The sequence below is a fragment of the Poecilia latipinna genome, unplaced genomic scaffold (genome assembly GCF_001443285.1).
Source record: "Poecilia latipinna isolate Pla-1442-1.1 unplaced genomic scaffold, P_latipinna-1.0 Scaffold270, whole genome shotgun sequence".
In the NCBI taxonomy this organism is placed as follows: Eukaryota; Metazoa; Chordata; class Actinopteri; order Cyprinodontiformes; family Poeciliidae; genus Poecilia; species Poecilia latipinna.
Genome location: NW_015112886.1, coordinates 467,974 through 484,287, shown reverse-complemented (window position 1 = coordinate 484,287; position 16,314 = coordinate 467,974). Strand labels below are relative to the sequence as shown.

The window sequence follows — 16,314 nt, the reverse complement described above, 5'->3', positions numbered from 1 at the left end:
TGTAGTGAAGATTGTATTTATTATTCCCTTTTTCAGTAGATTTATGTTTCAGTATAACTTAGTTTTGTGTATAGAAAGTTACTGCTGGCTTTTAGTTGTCCCTTATTTTAAACATAGCCTTCTTTTTTTTAGCTTTATTTTTTTGATATTTTTGATGACAAAATACTTTCATTTAAAATCAAACCTGGTTTGTTTGCCAATTAATTAATTAAAAAAATACATCAAAGGTATTTGTGCCCCACAACATAAAATTGTAGCTCTCAAACCTCTGACACTATCCAGGTAAAATTCTCCTCAGTATCTCCAGGTTGTAACTTTTCCTATGTGTTTAAAAGTTGTTTCTCGTTGACTCAGTGAGACACAAGTTTCTCCAAAGACATGGGAGTCACATGGAAAGCTTTAAAATAGTAGAAACTATGGTTATATTGTGTCTCTTTTAGGTTTTTTAACTTCATAAATGTAATTAACAGCATTTCAAAACAAACCAGATAAATCACCAAAATCAAAAACGGGATAGATTTGCTCAAGCTTGAAATGCTCAATTACTGTTGGTTGCTATGAAATCACTGAACGTGCATTGCGATAGGCAAATGCAGTGTTTAGCAGCAATATAATCTTGTTCACTTCAAAGTTTATCCTGACCAGCTATTTTCACAAGAGATTATTTCTTAAAATTTGCGTTGGGAGACAGTTTTGCAAATTATTTTTCTTATGCTACGTCTGTGAACCCCCTTCGAATTCTCTATGAGCTTTTGAAAGTGTCACACAGTGTGGGTGTGAAGATTTTATATAAAGAAACTGGAACTGTAAATATTGTTTGTCAATTGTACTTGATGCTTGCGGTAAATCCACACACAGCAGAACATTTCACCAGAACCTTGATGTGATCATAATATGCTAACATGCAACAAACATGCAAAACTACACAATAAAACAACTGATAACCACATGTCTTGCTTCAGTTGTTTTTTTTTCAAATATTGCAATGTAAACTAGCAGGCTATGAACTAGAGGAAAACCTAACTTAATTAGAAATATGTCATTAAAAAGGCAGTGACGATTATTTTATTAAAAGCCTAAAAGCTACACGTTGCCATATTGTAATTTAAATCTAATAACAGGTTGTGTCACATTGAGATGTTTCTCAAAGTTCACTGAAAATGAGAAAACATGTTTTGGCTTTTTATTCAAAGAGCTCGTCTTTAATTGAGATTCTTGTAAATGCATTGTAAACAAGACATCCAACACAAATGCATAGGTTAGTAATTGGTTTATATCCAGTAAATCCATATAACTACTGGTCGTTGATAGTTGACTGAAAACCTAAATTCATGTGTTCAAAATGAACACAAATGAAAATGTTTATACATGAGAAACACAAGCTCCTGCTGCCATGAACAGTGGGTCAAAAACAGACAACTGCACACCACAGGCTGGGACATACTTGAGATTTGTATTTATATAGAGACATTAAACAAAACAACAAACCCACAAAATTATTTATCAGCTTTAAAATATGTTGATAAAGCAAATGTGCATCACAGTTTTCAAATTTTACTTTCAAAACATCATTGCTCCACTTTGTTTCTCTATCACAAAATATGGTAATAAAATCCATGTTTTTGTTGTAATGTGAACAATCTTGAAAAGTTCAAGAGTTAAGGCACTGCTTAAGGAGCTATAGCTAGTGTGCCTACAGAGACTTTTAAAAAGTCCAAGCCATTTCCCCTTTTCATTGTGCACTGCAGAAAGTGTCTATCTGTGTTTTTTAAAACACAAAGGGTGGGTGGGCAATGTTCCTTTAACAGAGGGCTAAATTAATTTAGCAAAAACAGCTGAACAGACACACATTGAACATTGGTTTAGCTTTATTTTAATTTTTCACTTGGACAAGTAGAATATGTAGTATACTTTGCCCAAAAAAAATTAAATTGTTTTCAATACATCCTGTCTTTGCTTTTTAAATATGGTATTTGAGAATGACAGAAGACATAATATTAACAAAATATGAAGATATTAATTTCAAATGAAGACGAAACTCTAAAGCAATTAAACGAGTAGTTGGTAAAGCTCTGTTGGCACAAACACTAACCTATAAAAAATAACTAAAACGTAAAACCACAACATAAATATAATATATTTTATGTAAAACTACACAATTTATAAAAAGTAATATGAGATATTCAATAATTTATCATAGTCGCCATGCCTGACAGTCTGTACTGAGGGCGACAAAATCCCACGCTTTACGTCCTCTCTGCTGACTTGAAGTTGGTGACGTCGCAGGAAAACAAAGATGGCAGGGATAGGAAGCAGCAACTACTGGGAGGGTAAGGAGCCTGTGGTTTTAAATAATTTAAAATAAATGTTTCACACGACAACGTTTAATTTCATCCAGGTAATGTCAGGAGATGGGGTGTGCGTTTTGCTGCGTCAAACCCGTGTTATTAAAACATGTACACGTCATACAACAATTAGTTAGCTCCCAACAAGCTAACGCATATCGCCATGTAACTGTAAGTGTTTCTCCCTAAGCTGTTAAATCGGAGACGGTACTTTAAACGGCTTATCAACTTGACACAAAGGCACGTGTTGTTTGGTGTGTTTATTTGAAAACAGCAGGACGACAAAATTATACGTAATTAGCTGGAAGAACGTTAGTCAGGCTCTTTGACTCTGGTATGCAATAAAAACGGGCTGTCATCTAATGGGGCAAATGTTCCCGCTTTTCTAGATCAGAAAACAATAAAGCGTTTACAAGACTCCCAGCAAGGCTTCAAATACGAATGATATAACAGTTATTTCAGTATAATCACATTATGTCGATACCTACAGTTAATGACTGAATTATTCTTTAACCATAGCAAATGTATCAAGCTGTTTTTTTTAATTTTTTTTTATTTTTCGCTGATTCTTGTGTTACAGATCTGAGAAAGCAGGCCAGGCAGTTGGAGAATGAACTTGACCTGAAATTGGTCTCCTTTAGTAAACTGTGCACCAGCTACAGCAGCTCTAGAGATGGACGTCGAGGAGAGACGTAAGCTTTCACAAGTCCAGTTTCATTATTTGTTTTTGTGCAGTTACAGCTTATGATCCAAATTACACTTGAGAGGTTTTAATTGATGGAAAATTAAAACCTCTCCAGGGCAAACTACTTTTGACCTCTTCAGTTCAGATATTTTGTTTACTGATTTAACTGAATGTTCAAACTCATCTTTAAGTTACTGTAACTTCAAACTGATTTCTTTTAATTATTTTCAGCCTTTTAATGGTAAAGAGTAGCTGTCCCTAGTTGTCAGATAATGTCACAGTAAAAGCAAACAAACAAGCAACAAATTTGATGCCCCTCATTTGCTTCTATAAATTGTATTAAAGTGTTTTGAAAATTTGTCTGTAAGCTCTTGTGTTTATCAGCAGAAATCCTGTTGACAGTGTATAGCATTGATTTTTAGAAATGTTAGTAAGTTACATAATTGTTTTTTGTGATGTACGTAACGGGTCCCTCTTGTAAATGAGACAATGAGTCTCAAAAAAATATTTTTCCTGCATAAATAAAGGATTATACACACCAACTCTTAAGCACTGTGTTGGATGTGTGATGATTTAGGCTTGTTTTATAGACACATGTATATAGAAATTCTTGGATGCCTTTTGACACAAATATGTAAACAGTTCACCGAGATATACTGAGTATAAGTTTTAACACAATTTAAATGTGGTGTTCTTTAAATAAATGGTAAATTCTTATTTTAATTGACCTTTTGACATGGTGGGACTAAGGACCTCTCAATCACTCATAACTCAATTCTTTGATTTCATCAGTTTTGAATATCTTTGGTTTGTCATTGTATAATTACGCCTCGGAAATGTATATTGCAAATAAGATTGTCATAAGTAGACTTTCTAACTGCTCTCAATGCCTTGTCTACCTAAAGTTCGGACACCACACCCCTGCTAAATAACTCAACCCAGGACAGGATGTTTGACACCATGTCAGTTGAGATTGAACAGCTGCTGGCAAAAGTAAGTCTTCCCTCTTTAGCAGTGGGACATTGGAGAATAAGAGGTTCAGTCTTGGATACACTGTGCTTTATGTCAGAATTTCTTTGTTTTTCACCAGATTATCCCCTTTCATGTCTTTTTCAGCTAACAGGAGTGAACGACAAGATGGCAGAGTACACCAACACCCCGGGAACAGCTTCTCTCAATGCTGCACTCATGCACACTCTCCAGAGACATCGGGATATTCTACAGGTTAACCAAATTATTATTTGTTGTTATCTTTATGATCAGGGTTTCCATTGGATTTGTTTTTCTTCTTCCAAAACAGTCCAGCTACAAATAAATTAAGCCTTCGCTGCAAGTCTGAACTTTGTTTCGGTGTTTGCTATAAGCATGTTACATATTAACTACTTATAAAACTACTAATAATATGATTTTATCCAAATTCAGACAGGATGCTACAATCTCAACAATATTCAGAGCCAGGAGTGAAAGCCTTTGAAAGAGTTCACATTTGTTAATCATCTACGGGGTCTGACTGAGATAGAAGTCCTTATACATGTTGATATTAGCAATAATGTATAATTTTAGTTGGAATTAAAATATTCTGTGATGGTTTTTTCATTTTTGTTTTACACACATATTTTACTTTTACTTGTTTCTGTTCAGGATTACACTCACGAATTTCACAAAACCAAAAGCAACTTTCTGGCCATCCGGGAAAGGGAAGATCTTTTAGGATCTGTCAGGAAAGACATTGAGTGAGTACTCAGTCCTCTGTTCATTCACCTACATTTGACTTGGGAAGTTCAGAATTATAATGGCAACTAGATTCAACTTGGATGCTGAGTACACTCGGGTTCGTACAAACAGAAGGAATGGATGAATGAGCAGTTTCACTCACCGTTTACATCTCATAGCTCGGACTGTAACAGGATGCACATACGTTTATTTTAGTTCATCATTTACAAATCGTTTTCATTTGTATGCTGGTTTGCTATTCAAATGGTCATAAACCCTTATTTGTGTGCATTAGCATTCAGATGTCACACTTTACATTTAGACCTGAACCTTATACCCACTGCTGCCTTGCAGCAACTGTGTGACATTTGCATGTTCTCCCTGTGCATGGATGGATTGTCTCTAGTTTCCTCTCACTGACCAAAAAGATAACTGTCAGGTTAATTGGTGACGCTAAATTGCCGTCGGGTATGAGTAACTGTGTGCCAAGTTGTTAGTCCTGTGTGACTATGTTACCCAGTGATGGACTGGTGATCTGTCCATTGTGTGACTGCTTGAGATATGTGCCAACACTCGGCAGTATAAAAATGGGATTAGGATGGAAACAGTAATAAATGAATGGATTGCAAACGCAAGGTTCAATGAAGGATGAATCGCAGACATAGGCCCTTGCAAGTCATTTTACAATTTTAAGAAAGCAAGTTACATTTGATTGTAGATAAATTACAAATAGCTGTTTTATTATTAGCATTCAGATCCATCTGTACCTCTTGTCCTGAGTGTCAGCAAGTAAGCTCTTTTTCACAGAGCTCAGATGTTGTTGAGTTTGTTTACCGGACAGGAAGATGAGCCAAGACTCCGGCCTGACTTGCTCTTGAAAAATGTTTGGTATCGAAGCCTTTGAAGATTCATCGCCTCCGTGGCTTTGCGTTGAGAAGGCGCACCTTTTCTTCAGATTGACTCATTTCTGAGTGAGTGTATTGAAATGAGCCGGAACCCCCTTCAGACCATGAATCTTACAGCCTTTTTTTGTAATAGTGTATTGATTCGTGAGATGCTGCAGTAAGCTTACAGTGAGCACTGCAGGATTCCTAATTATCCCGCTCCATCTAAGATGAAGACATCTGCGGAAGCCTCATTCAGGCACACATCCACCATAAGCCCTTAGGTCATTTTATTCCACATTTAAAGTAGTTTTAACATATGGGACTCGCCTCTCTTTTTACTATCTAAAGTGTCATACTTTTTTTTTCTGGTGAGTTTGCCTTTGTAGCCAGATTAACTTTTCTGCGTGATATTAATAGCAAATAATAGATTTTCAGCAGGACTACCGACTGTTATTGAGTTTCTAAAATTAAATGCTGTGGCAGTTGGTTCTCAAAATGCTTATATACGCTAAACATAAATAGCATCTAAAACATATTCTTTTTAAAAATATTTGGGGCATTAGTTTTTCAGATAAATACGTTATATTCTGTTTTTATCAGACAACCAATTTTCCAACTGCTGGTTTAATGTGTTTATCTTTTGTTGCATTAATCACTACAATAATAAATAAGAATTTCACTGGTCTGCCTTAAAACCAGGAAGATGGAGCACATCAGCCCTGTTCTGAAGTCCTTACACAACTCCCTGTAGCTCAGAGATAGACTTTGAAACTCTTCTGTAATGTATAAATCACTGAACAGCTTAACACCACAATACATTTGCAACCTGTTGTTGCATCAACATTCCTGACCTCTCGGGTGTCCTGGGTCTGCTCTGCATCCCCCGAACCAGAATATAATGTGGAGAAGCAGCATTCAGCTTCCTCGGTTCCTTTAAACACATTATACCAAACATTCTTATGCAGTGGAGATGAATGTTAGGAAAATCGGAAAGGAACTCGTTCTTACCGATACACAAATTGTTCAGAGGAAGATGAGAGCTTGGTTTGGACTTTAACTTTCTTCTCTGGGAGGTCTGATGTATAGGATTGTTTAAGCACGACTCATGCAGTAAACAGCAAACGGACCTGAAATAAACCGATAAATGCTACAAAAACATTTCTCTTTAGCTGCCTTTGAATAAAAACTACTGGAACATCATGAACTGTGGTGTTTTTCAACCTGCCATTGTTTTCATCATGTTTATATTTTCTTTTTAATCAGCTAGAGCTCTTTTTCTGAGAATATGCTGAGAAAATAATGTCTTTGCATTGCGTCAATGTCATAAAATTTTTAAATAATACAAATCCCTCTTTTTAAGTACATCCCATACTAGTCCCAAAAACACGGTTAGATGATCTTTCTCAATACCGAAACCCCAAAAAGGCTGTATTTGCTACATTTCTCAGATACATTTTCTCCAGCAGTGTTGTGTGTTAAGATTTTGTAATGGTCCAGGAAAGAAGCAAATGATGTTCTTCCAATCAAACTAGCTAAGCCTTTTAATTACTTGTTTCTGATGCTAATCAGATATTTATGTGAAAATGGACTACTTGCTTGCTTATTTAGGAGAAAATACAGTTATAAGAAAACTGTCTTGCTATTTTATTGACTAGAGAGAAAGAAAGCTACCAGAGGAAATTTAAACAAATAATGTACATTTAGTTTTTCCTCAAATTAAAATTAAATTTGACGAATATTTTAAGTCTTTACGGAACCGACAGTTTTATTCCTTTAAAGGGGGCCTCAGCATAAAAAGTTTTATTAATGCTATTCTATGGATTATATGAATTATTTTTCATGCTCTGGTTATGTTTGTAAGCCATGCTGTGGTTAGATCTTTCTGTAAAACAAAATGGAAAATCTGCTGCACCTGAACTTTGCATCATGTAGGGGGCAGTAAAGAGCTTGGTGGTGATTTAGGTTTGCCCACAATGAGGATTGTTTTTGCTGCAGAAATACCAGCATGAATACTGATTAAAAGAGAAATAAGGCGGAGTGCAGTTCTCCCAAGCATACTCCTTTTGTGTTTAACGCATAGCATTTCCTCAGATGTAGACATGCAGGCCTATACTCACATTGTGCCATTCATAATAGCTGCAGCCACTGTGTGTGCCGAGTGGAGCAGCAGCGTTTCCTCTGCTGCTCCTTTCATTCTAAATGTCAGCAGCGAAAATGACAGCTCGTCTGTGATTTACATTGGTGCCCTTTTAAAAAGCCTTGCTGGAGTGATGCAGCGGGCTGTCGGTACTGGCAGTTCCAACCCTACGAATACATCAGCCCTGCTGACGGGGGAGCCAGCTGGAGCCCGAGGCAACACTCCATACGCTACATATCTGTTTTTGGCCGCTGGCTTTCAACACTGTGCTTGCGATGGAGAAAACTAATTTATTCTCGGTCTGCTTCCTGTAAGATGGGTGGGGTAGGTTGTTAATGTTATATATGTGCGCACAGTTCTCCCTCCATCCCTCAGTGCTCTTTATCTGGTTCTCGCCCAACAGGAAGGTGGGGCTGTGTTAAATGGACAGAAACCCAGGAGAGTGTGGGGTTTTCAGCTGTTGGCAGGAGCTGCGTCAAGCAGAAGTGATTGAGTGAGATGAGTTTATGCATAGAGTTTGGTCTCGTAATAAAAGAGTCAGGAGCAGCTTCTTGTTTCAGTTTCTTCGTTAATTTGACAACTTACCCTGCTTTCAAGTTTTTATTCCGTTTTGCCTAATTTCATTTGCCCGTTTCATTTTTCCTTGTATCAAAACTTTCAGTTGCTCTGTATTGTAACCCTTCTGTCCTCTAGTTATGTCAGTGCCTCATGTCCATGAATCAGATTAATTTCTGATGTATTCAGTCAGTTCACCACAAAAGAATCGGAGCAATTAGAAAAAGCTTCACTGGTAAATTTGGGTGATCTTTCTCACCTCAAAATTTTGGTGATTTTCCTTTTAAAAGAACTGTGGTTTGTTGATATTTTCAATATCTTACACAATACTTGCCCAAGTGTTGAATAGATAAATATTGTGACACACCACTTTCAAAAACATGGTTTAATTAGATGTGCTCATTTTTGCCTTTTGTCATTTCAGAACGTATAAGAGTGGCTCAGGAGTCAACAACAGAAGAACAGAGCTGTTTCTAAAGGAGCATGAGCATCTTAGAAAGTAAGTTTCCAACAATGAGCCAGACTTATGAAGGACTGTAGTTATCGTGATGATATTTTGGATCATTTCTTTCTGTTTTTCCATTATATCTTTCAGTTTGAAGTGTTGCCTAAAAATACATCCACATTCATTTAAAAATAAATGCTTCAGATGGTTTCATGTTTAGCATTTTAACGTTTGCAATGTAATTATACAGAAGGAACCCATCACTGTTATGACAGAAGCTATCTTTGATGATTTCAGTTTTCATTCACGTTGCATCCTGAACATGTTCAGCTTTGTTTCTTATGATGCAGAAGGTGAAATCAAGTGATTTCTTGCTGTTATTTGGCAGAGCGCAGAGAACTGTCAACAGTGTGTGCCTTTGTGAAATCTCTCTCTCTCTGCGTTGGAGAGGTGTGAGATGCGCCCTGTGTGGAAAGGAAAATGAAATATCAGCAGGGCACACCTTGCTGTGCACACAAGTTCAAACAGAAAGCAAATAAACCATCGATGGTTTTACTCACTGATTGGATTTCTGGTCATTTGGAGCTCATACAAAACGATGAAGTTAAAGTCTGTTTGTTCTTTTTCAAAGTTTTTGTTTCCAGGTCTTAAAACCTAAAGCTGAAGAAACATCCCATCAAAGTTAGACAGACTTGCTTTTGGTGCAAACATGATTTGAGAAAACTGTACTTGATCTAATAAACACACTCCTCCAAATATTTACACCCTTAAACCACCTATAAGTACATCTGAAATATTGGGAAGCACAAATATTACATTATCTGCACTTGAGAATATTATTTAGCTTGATGTGTGGTAGTGATGAGGAATACTGAGTAAAAGATTTACTCAACTTTGTGTTAACAGCCACAGGATGGTAGTAAATCTGCATTTAACACAATTATTAATCTTAATTACTAGTTTCTGTTGTTGTTAGACTATGAAGCCCAAGAAGAAGATGGTAATATGTAGACTTAAAAGAAGAAGATAATGTGAAAGTAGCAGTACATCTCAGCTAAATATAATGTCATTAAATTTTGATTTATTTATTCCAGCAAATCCATTTTAAAAGTTATGCATGTTTAGGAATTTATTACACAGAGTTTACAAAGTGTAAACAATGCCATATACTGCACACTGCACAATACTTTGTAAGCTCCTTTTTTGGTCTGATGTAGTAATTTAAAAACAAAACATTTAGTAAAAAGAAAAATAATTGAACTAAATAGCAAAAAAATGAAACGGGAAAGAATATTTGAATGTATCATTATGAACCTGCATGCAGTAAGACTTGCATGCTGGGTTTGCTTATTTTGGACTTAATCTGTTTGGGTTGTTTTATATTATGGTTAAAATAATTGACAGAATTTTCAGTATAATGTAAATTGACATCTAAAAGTGAACGTTGTGGTATAATTAGCAGTCTGAAAAAACATGAAGGATATTATAACATTAAGCCTATCTTGTGCTAAACACGCTCCCTTTTCACAAGGAAGGCACTCAGCCTTTCTTGTTAACCCATCAGACACGTCAAGATATTGATCGTGACATTATGCATTTAAGCCACCACCCATATCGTATGGGAAAGGATGAAAAGGAGATTGAAGAAGAGGGTAAAATTACATGATTGGTTTAGGGCTGTAAAGGTTCAACAGGGACTGAAGGGAAACAATCTGAGCTGATGTCTAAAGACTTTCAATCTATATTTTTACCATGACTGTCGGGGACTAAACAGTGAAGGTGTAAAAATCTTCTCTATCTGGGTTTTTCTTGATCCTGTTGCATCTTCTCTGCTTCTGTCCAGTCTGACCGGTCATGTCTCATTTTATCTGACTTTTTTGTCATTTACTTGAGACATTTATCCTAATTCTGGCCCCAAAGAAGCCGGACACAGTAAATATGGATGTAAACAATGGCTGATGATGATGATAATTATGAAAGAAAGCCCGTCAGTGATGCGCGTCACATCACAATCCCAACACTCTGACTTCACTTCCAAACAGACTTTGCACAACGTTTGATGGAGTCAGTGCTCCACATGTATTGGTATAAAACCAACACATTTCAGTTTTGAAAAAGGATGTAAACACTCTAAATGGCAGCTTTTGTTAATGCACTGAAAGCAAACAGTCCATTATGATCAGCTGAGTTGCATTTTCCAGTAAGATATTGGAAAAATGTTTGTAATAAATGATTTGTTATTAGCTGAAAGTTATTTTCTAATTGGTTCAAGTGAGCTTGAGATGTTCTGGTCGCCCATTTGCAAAATCCTGTTTCCATCGTTTCTTCCGTCCTGTTGGAGGGTTTTGGGCCTGTGTGCGTAGAATCACAGGTGGGCTTAAACCCACCCGCTCAACGTAGCGTTGATGACAAATGTGCCACATTAGCATTTCTCGTTCCTGTCCCAAGCAGTGACATTTTTTCTGTCTCACAATCAGTGAACTGTGTTGGTTTTCAGAACTTAAAACAAAAAAAAAATCTCTGACCATAATGCTTCTTAGAAAGATTAAAAAAAATAAAAAAACTTTCCATGAGTTTGTTGCTGGTGTGCAGAAAAAGACAGGAAAACATGTGGTTGTCGTGGGTTCATTTATCATGCTGGGAAAGGCAATTAGCTTGAAGCTAATGAGCAGTTTAATGACTGCAGCAAAACACAACTAGTGAGGTAAAAATGGATGGAGCCCACTTGAAGATAAAACCACAGAAAATCCGATTTGAATGAGCACAATGGCAAAAGAGATCGTTAAGGAGACAAAACATAAGTATTTTCATCTATTTCATATCCACAGGGAAAGCATAATCAATCTTGGGTCATCTCATTTGCCGACTGCTTTCATTTTTTCTTCATGTTCACTCAGATGTGTATTACATAGGAAGCAGTGAGACACTGAAATCATGTCATGGGTGCCCAATAACCGCTGTATTTGCATCACAACCTGGTAAAAATCCAGTAATAATGACTTTGTCTTCAAAGTTTCTGACCACAGACACAAAGCTACTTCAACTTTCAACATAATGTTATGACGTGTATAGCCAATTTACAAGTTTTACTTTAGAAAAATGATGTCTAATCAATGTCGTTCTCCCTGCTCTGCCTCCAAACTACAGCTCAGACCGGCTGATGGATGACACAATAAGGTAAGCATCTGTCTTATGCGTGAACTCGTATTTTGCAAAACCTCTCCCATCTTCCATAACCTTTGACTAATGTTGCATGGTTAAAATATTTTGGTGCTAGGGTTAGCCTGATTGTTTGCAAGGCTATATGACATGGCTACGTTGAGTAGTAACGTCTCAATCTAACTTTATTGTCTTGCAAAATATATTAAAAATCACTAGACAAAATATTAATACTAGGCAAAGTATTAATAAATATACTGCAGTAAATATTAATCAACTGTATGAGAACCATGGACACGCACTATTCTTACCAGTGATGTATTTGGTAAGTTTAATTCAGTAGAATTCACAAATTGTGTTTGCTGATTTACGGTTGAGCTCAATTTTTTTCATATCCCTAACAGATTCAACTTAATGATTTTCATTTGATTCTGATAAGAATTGAGATCAGCAGCTATCAAAATATAATACAACAATGAAAGGAGTATCAGTTTTGAAAGAGAATGTGTTTGTATTTTAAGTTAAGAAAAGGCTTGTTCAGAGTTATTTAAAACCTTCTCGACAATCATTAGCACTGCAGAAATGAAACCCTTATCATAATTGCATGTTTCCACTGGTATTTTGATGATTCATCTTTAGGTATGAACACCTTTTTAGTGGCTGGACTAGCATAACTCTGGCATACATTAGAGAACAGTATAGTTAAAAAAAAGCCAAGTTTTATTTTTATTTTGGTTTTAGCAGAGCAACAATTCTTCTTCTTTGGATTTAGCCTAAAGTGAAGCTGATGCAGAGATCTCCACTCTTTGCATACAGTGTTTCCTTATCCTCAGTCTCTCTTCTCATGAAGTGGTTTACACAGAGATCAGGGCTGCTGGAGTCAGCATAGCATTTCCTCCTGACTTAGGAGAACACGATCCCTAAAACACACCTCCAGGCCAACACTGCAGACCGTACCCTCAGCAGTCTGCAGTCACAGGAGGGGCGGGGACCTCGCCCACCCGTACTCCTACTCATATCTCCTTCTACACCCTGAAAATTTATGCTGGCTGTGTTTTTTTTTTTTTCCCTCACTCGCTTACAACAAATATCAAAGGTAAACAACTGCAGTGATGTCATTGGGCTTATCTTCTATGAATCCGTCTTCCTGCGTTGTGGGAGGTAGATTTTTATCCTGAAAATACTGAAATATTTATGTTAAACATTAGTCATGTCCAAAGTAATTAATAACAGCTGACAAATATAACTGTAAGTAACATTTGTCAAGGCTGGTCCACCAAACTCTAATGCATTAGTTAAGGATTCAAAGACTGGCTCAGTGTCTTCTATTGATTCGTGTGTGTAACAGATGCCAAAGACTCTGTCTGAAACTTTTCCTGCCAATTGCTCAGTTGCACTTTCGTTCTTTGAAACTTGCTGAAGTCCAGATTTGAGAGGCCCAAAAGAGCAGTGGAACTCCAAAGTTGGAGATCTATTGAAAAATTGGACCTAAATCAGAGAATTGCTGCTCGATCGGCCTTAGCTATTGACCGGTGTGGTGGAAACTAAAAGATCTGTCGTCTCCTTTCTATTATGTGCCTGAAACTTTTGCAAGTCACTTTCCATGCAAAGATTGTTTTTTTTTTTTTTTTAAATAAAAACTTGATGGGAGAATGTGCGTTCCCTCACGCAATCTCTGACCTATACATACGCTCATTTTGTTGATGACCATTAAATAACGTTGATCAGCTAAATGATTTAAATATACCTCAATATTCATGAAGTACTTTACTTTGACCAATTATGGTTGAATGGGAAAAATTGCTTTTTGGTGTTAATTGTTTTATAAATCAGAATATTTTGGTGTACGCCAACATATACTTTTACTAAATATATTCTGAATCTGTGTGTGTTCTCCTCTTTAAAAGGCTTTTCCAACCTAGTACTGTCACTCTAGCTGCGTTTCATTGCACCTGGATGTATTTTGTGCATTCTACTTTGTGAATCCAGTGCAGAGATGGTTCATTTAAAATCCCCTTTTCAGTGTAAACTGAAAGTCCACAGCAGCAAATCCAGGAAAAATATGTTATTATGCTGATTTTAGATTCTTTATTTCTTAAAAGAACATCAGAATAATCTAATATCTGTGCTGGTAGGTCAAAGATTCCCTTAAATCAGGGATGAGAAAAAAACTTTACATCTCTCTCAAGAAAAAGTTTCACAGTGGAACTCAATTTTGTGTTTGCAGTAAAATGGCACTTTATGAAAATGTTGCAGTATTGCCTCTCGCTCATTTATCTTGTCTCTTTCTTCAGCATTGCAATGGCGACCAAGGAGAACATGACCTCACAGAGGGGCATGCTGAAATCCATACACAGCAGGGTGAACACTCTGGCCAGTATCCTTTACACTCCACACGGGTCTCCCTGCAAGTGCAGGAACACAGAATCACTGCAGCTATTTAACCACCTGGTTTTTTTTTGTTTTTTTTGTTTGTTGTTTTAACAGAAAAGTAGAATTGATGAAACTTATTGAGAGATATTGCGCACTGGTAGTACGGTGGGTTTTCACTTGATAATTTCTTTGACGTTTTGACTCTCAGATCGTTTCCCAACTATCAACAGTCTCATCCAGCGAATCAATCTGCGAAAGAGAAGGGACTCCCTCATCCTCGGCACTGTGATCGGCGTCTGCACCATTCTCCTCCTGCTCTACGCTTTCCACTAACCTCCCCTGGTCAGACGATTTCTAACAAGGCAGGACTCCTCTGCTCTTTGTAGCATACGAACCCTCACCTCCTCCCCAGAGATGGCGCTCGGTGATCGAAGGACCACGGAGGTTCCAGAGCAGAGAGACATTTAGTTGGTCCTGTTCTAGGACAGGTCCAGATTTGGCCAACAAGTTCCCACTGAGCCAGCATTTAACAACGAGACAGATTTAGAGCTTGTGGTCGCTTCTTCTTCTTCTTCTTGTTCTTCTTCTTGTTCTTCTTCTTCTTATACCCACAAGGAAATGGAGACCAAAAGTACAAGTGACACCAGTTAATTTTTGTTTGTGGACAAGCTTTGTGCTTTTTTTCTAAGATCAGAGACTAAAGCTGTCTTGTTTTAATAAGGAGGTTGAAGGATTTTTTTTTCTTCGATTATTTTTAATGATTTTGGGGAGTCATTCATTGTAAGCTGTAAAATGTGAATTAATAAATTATTCATATCAGTATGTGTTTTAAAAATATGTGGAGTGAGTTAATTTTCTTTTTGTTCTTTTGAGACGAGCCATTTCTGATAAAGTTTTAGTACCAGGACGTACAAATGTATACAATACTTTTGTTAACATGCCCGTCACTTTGCATGCAACGGCAGCAAAGTCGTTGCATAAAAGTATAAAAACGAAGATAAAAGTATAAAAACAATTAAGAATGTCATACAACAAAACAAGATTTTCAGTCATTAAAAAGCAGCATTCTTTGACTGTACAACTGTGTAGAAAAATGTACAAAATTTTCTACTTGAGCTTTAAAAACATGTAATCCTATTAAGTTAGTACAGATTCTTAACCTTTTCCTGCCTAAATTTATTGGCAGTTCTTTATGATTTTTTTTTCTGTCAAGCAGATGCTAAGTTAAGTAAATTGGTAATTCAAATATAAATCTAGGTATGATGCTGATTGGCAACATTAGGCAGAATTTAGCTTAATAATATAACAAATACTCAATGCTTTTCTAGAATGAAGCTGATTTTATTAATGATGTTGCTGAAAAGGGAATTTGATTTGATTTACTGCATAACTTTCTGTATAGTTTATTCTGGTACATGGTTGCAGAAACCATGGCACGCTATCCGGTCACATTGTTTCTGGTTATGTTGTTTTTTCCCCTCCTTATCAAAAACAACTCACTGACATTCTCCATTCAATCTGAATGATTGTGAACTTTATTGCTTGTCCCAAGAGTTGCAGCTGTAATTTTAAGCTAAAGATGGCTCTGTATGTAGACATGCAGATTAAAGAGGGCATACGCCACACTTTTCAGATTTTTATCTGCAAAACAAGTTTATTTTTAAGTTGTTACTTCACAAATTTGCTTAAATTTGAGTTAATTGGCCTTTTACTCCTTTATAGGAGCGTAAAAACATGGCAGCTATGTGAGACGTATCAATGTGGTTTTCTCACGCTGCTCCATTGTTCCATTTCACACGAGTCCAAATTAAATCGAATCACTTCAGTTGACAAATTACAGTTTCTATTCACCTCCATCAGATCCTTTGAACATAGACTAGCTGAGGTATTGTGAAAGGGTTTCGCTCTTTAGATGCCATTCACATCGTGACGGCCAGTTATTCAGGACGGTGCTCTTAAGAGGCAAACCGTGTACTAAAGCCAGCTTTGACATTTATACGTGGATGTAAGATGAC

General features: G+C 36.6%; 1 protein-coding gene across 1 annotated transcript; it reads left to right on the top strand.

Annotated features, from left to right (window-relative positions):
• Positions 1–2,222: 2,222 nt before the first annotated feature.
• On the top strand, positions 2,223–15,134 carry gosr1 (golgi SNAP receptor complex member 1). The gene is made up of 9 exons (XM_015033488.1): positions 2,223–2,330; positions 2,926–3,037; positions 3,936–4,023; positions 4,147–4,254; positions 4,672–4,763; positions 8,747–8,821; positions 11,915–11,944; positions 14,221–14,303; positions 14,508–15,134. Exons 1-9 carry the CDS (start codon positions 2,297–2,299, stop codon positions 14,630–14,632), a joined length of 747 nt encoding a protein of 248 aa, XP_014888974.1. The 5' UTR covers positions 2,223–2,296; the 3' UTR covers positions 14,633–15,134.
• Positions 15,135–16,314: the final 1,180 nt, after the last annotated feature.

Excerpts from the sequence above, each read along its gene's own strand:
- gosr1 (XM_015033488.1), top strand. The coding sequence starts at position 2,297 with ATGGCAGGGATAGGAAGCAGCAACTACTGGGAGG. Across the intron at positions 3,038-3,935 it reads GATGGACGTCGAGGAGAGAC|TTCGGACACCACACCCCTGC; the intron begins GTAAGCTTTCAC and ends GTCTACCTAAAG. Across the intron at positions 11,945-14,220 it reads CTGATGGATGACACAATAAG|CATTGCAATGGCGACCAAGG; the intron begins GTAAGCATCTGT and ends CTCTTTCTTCAG.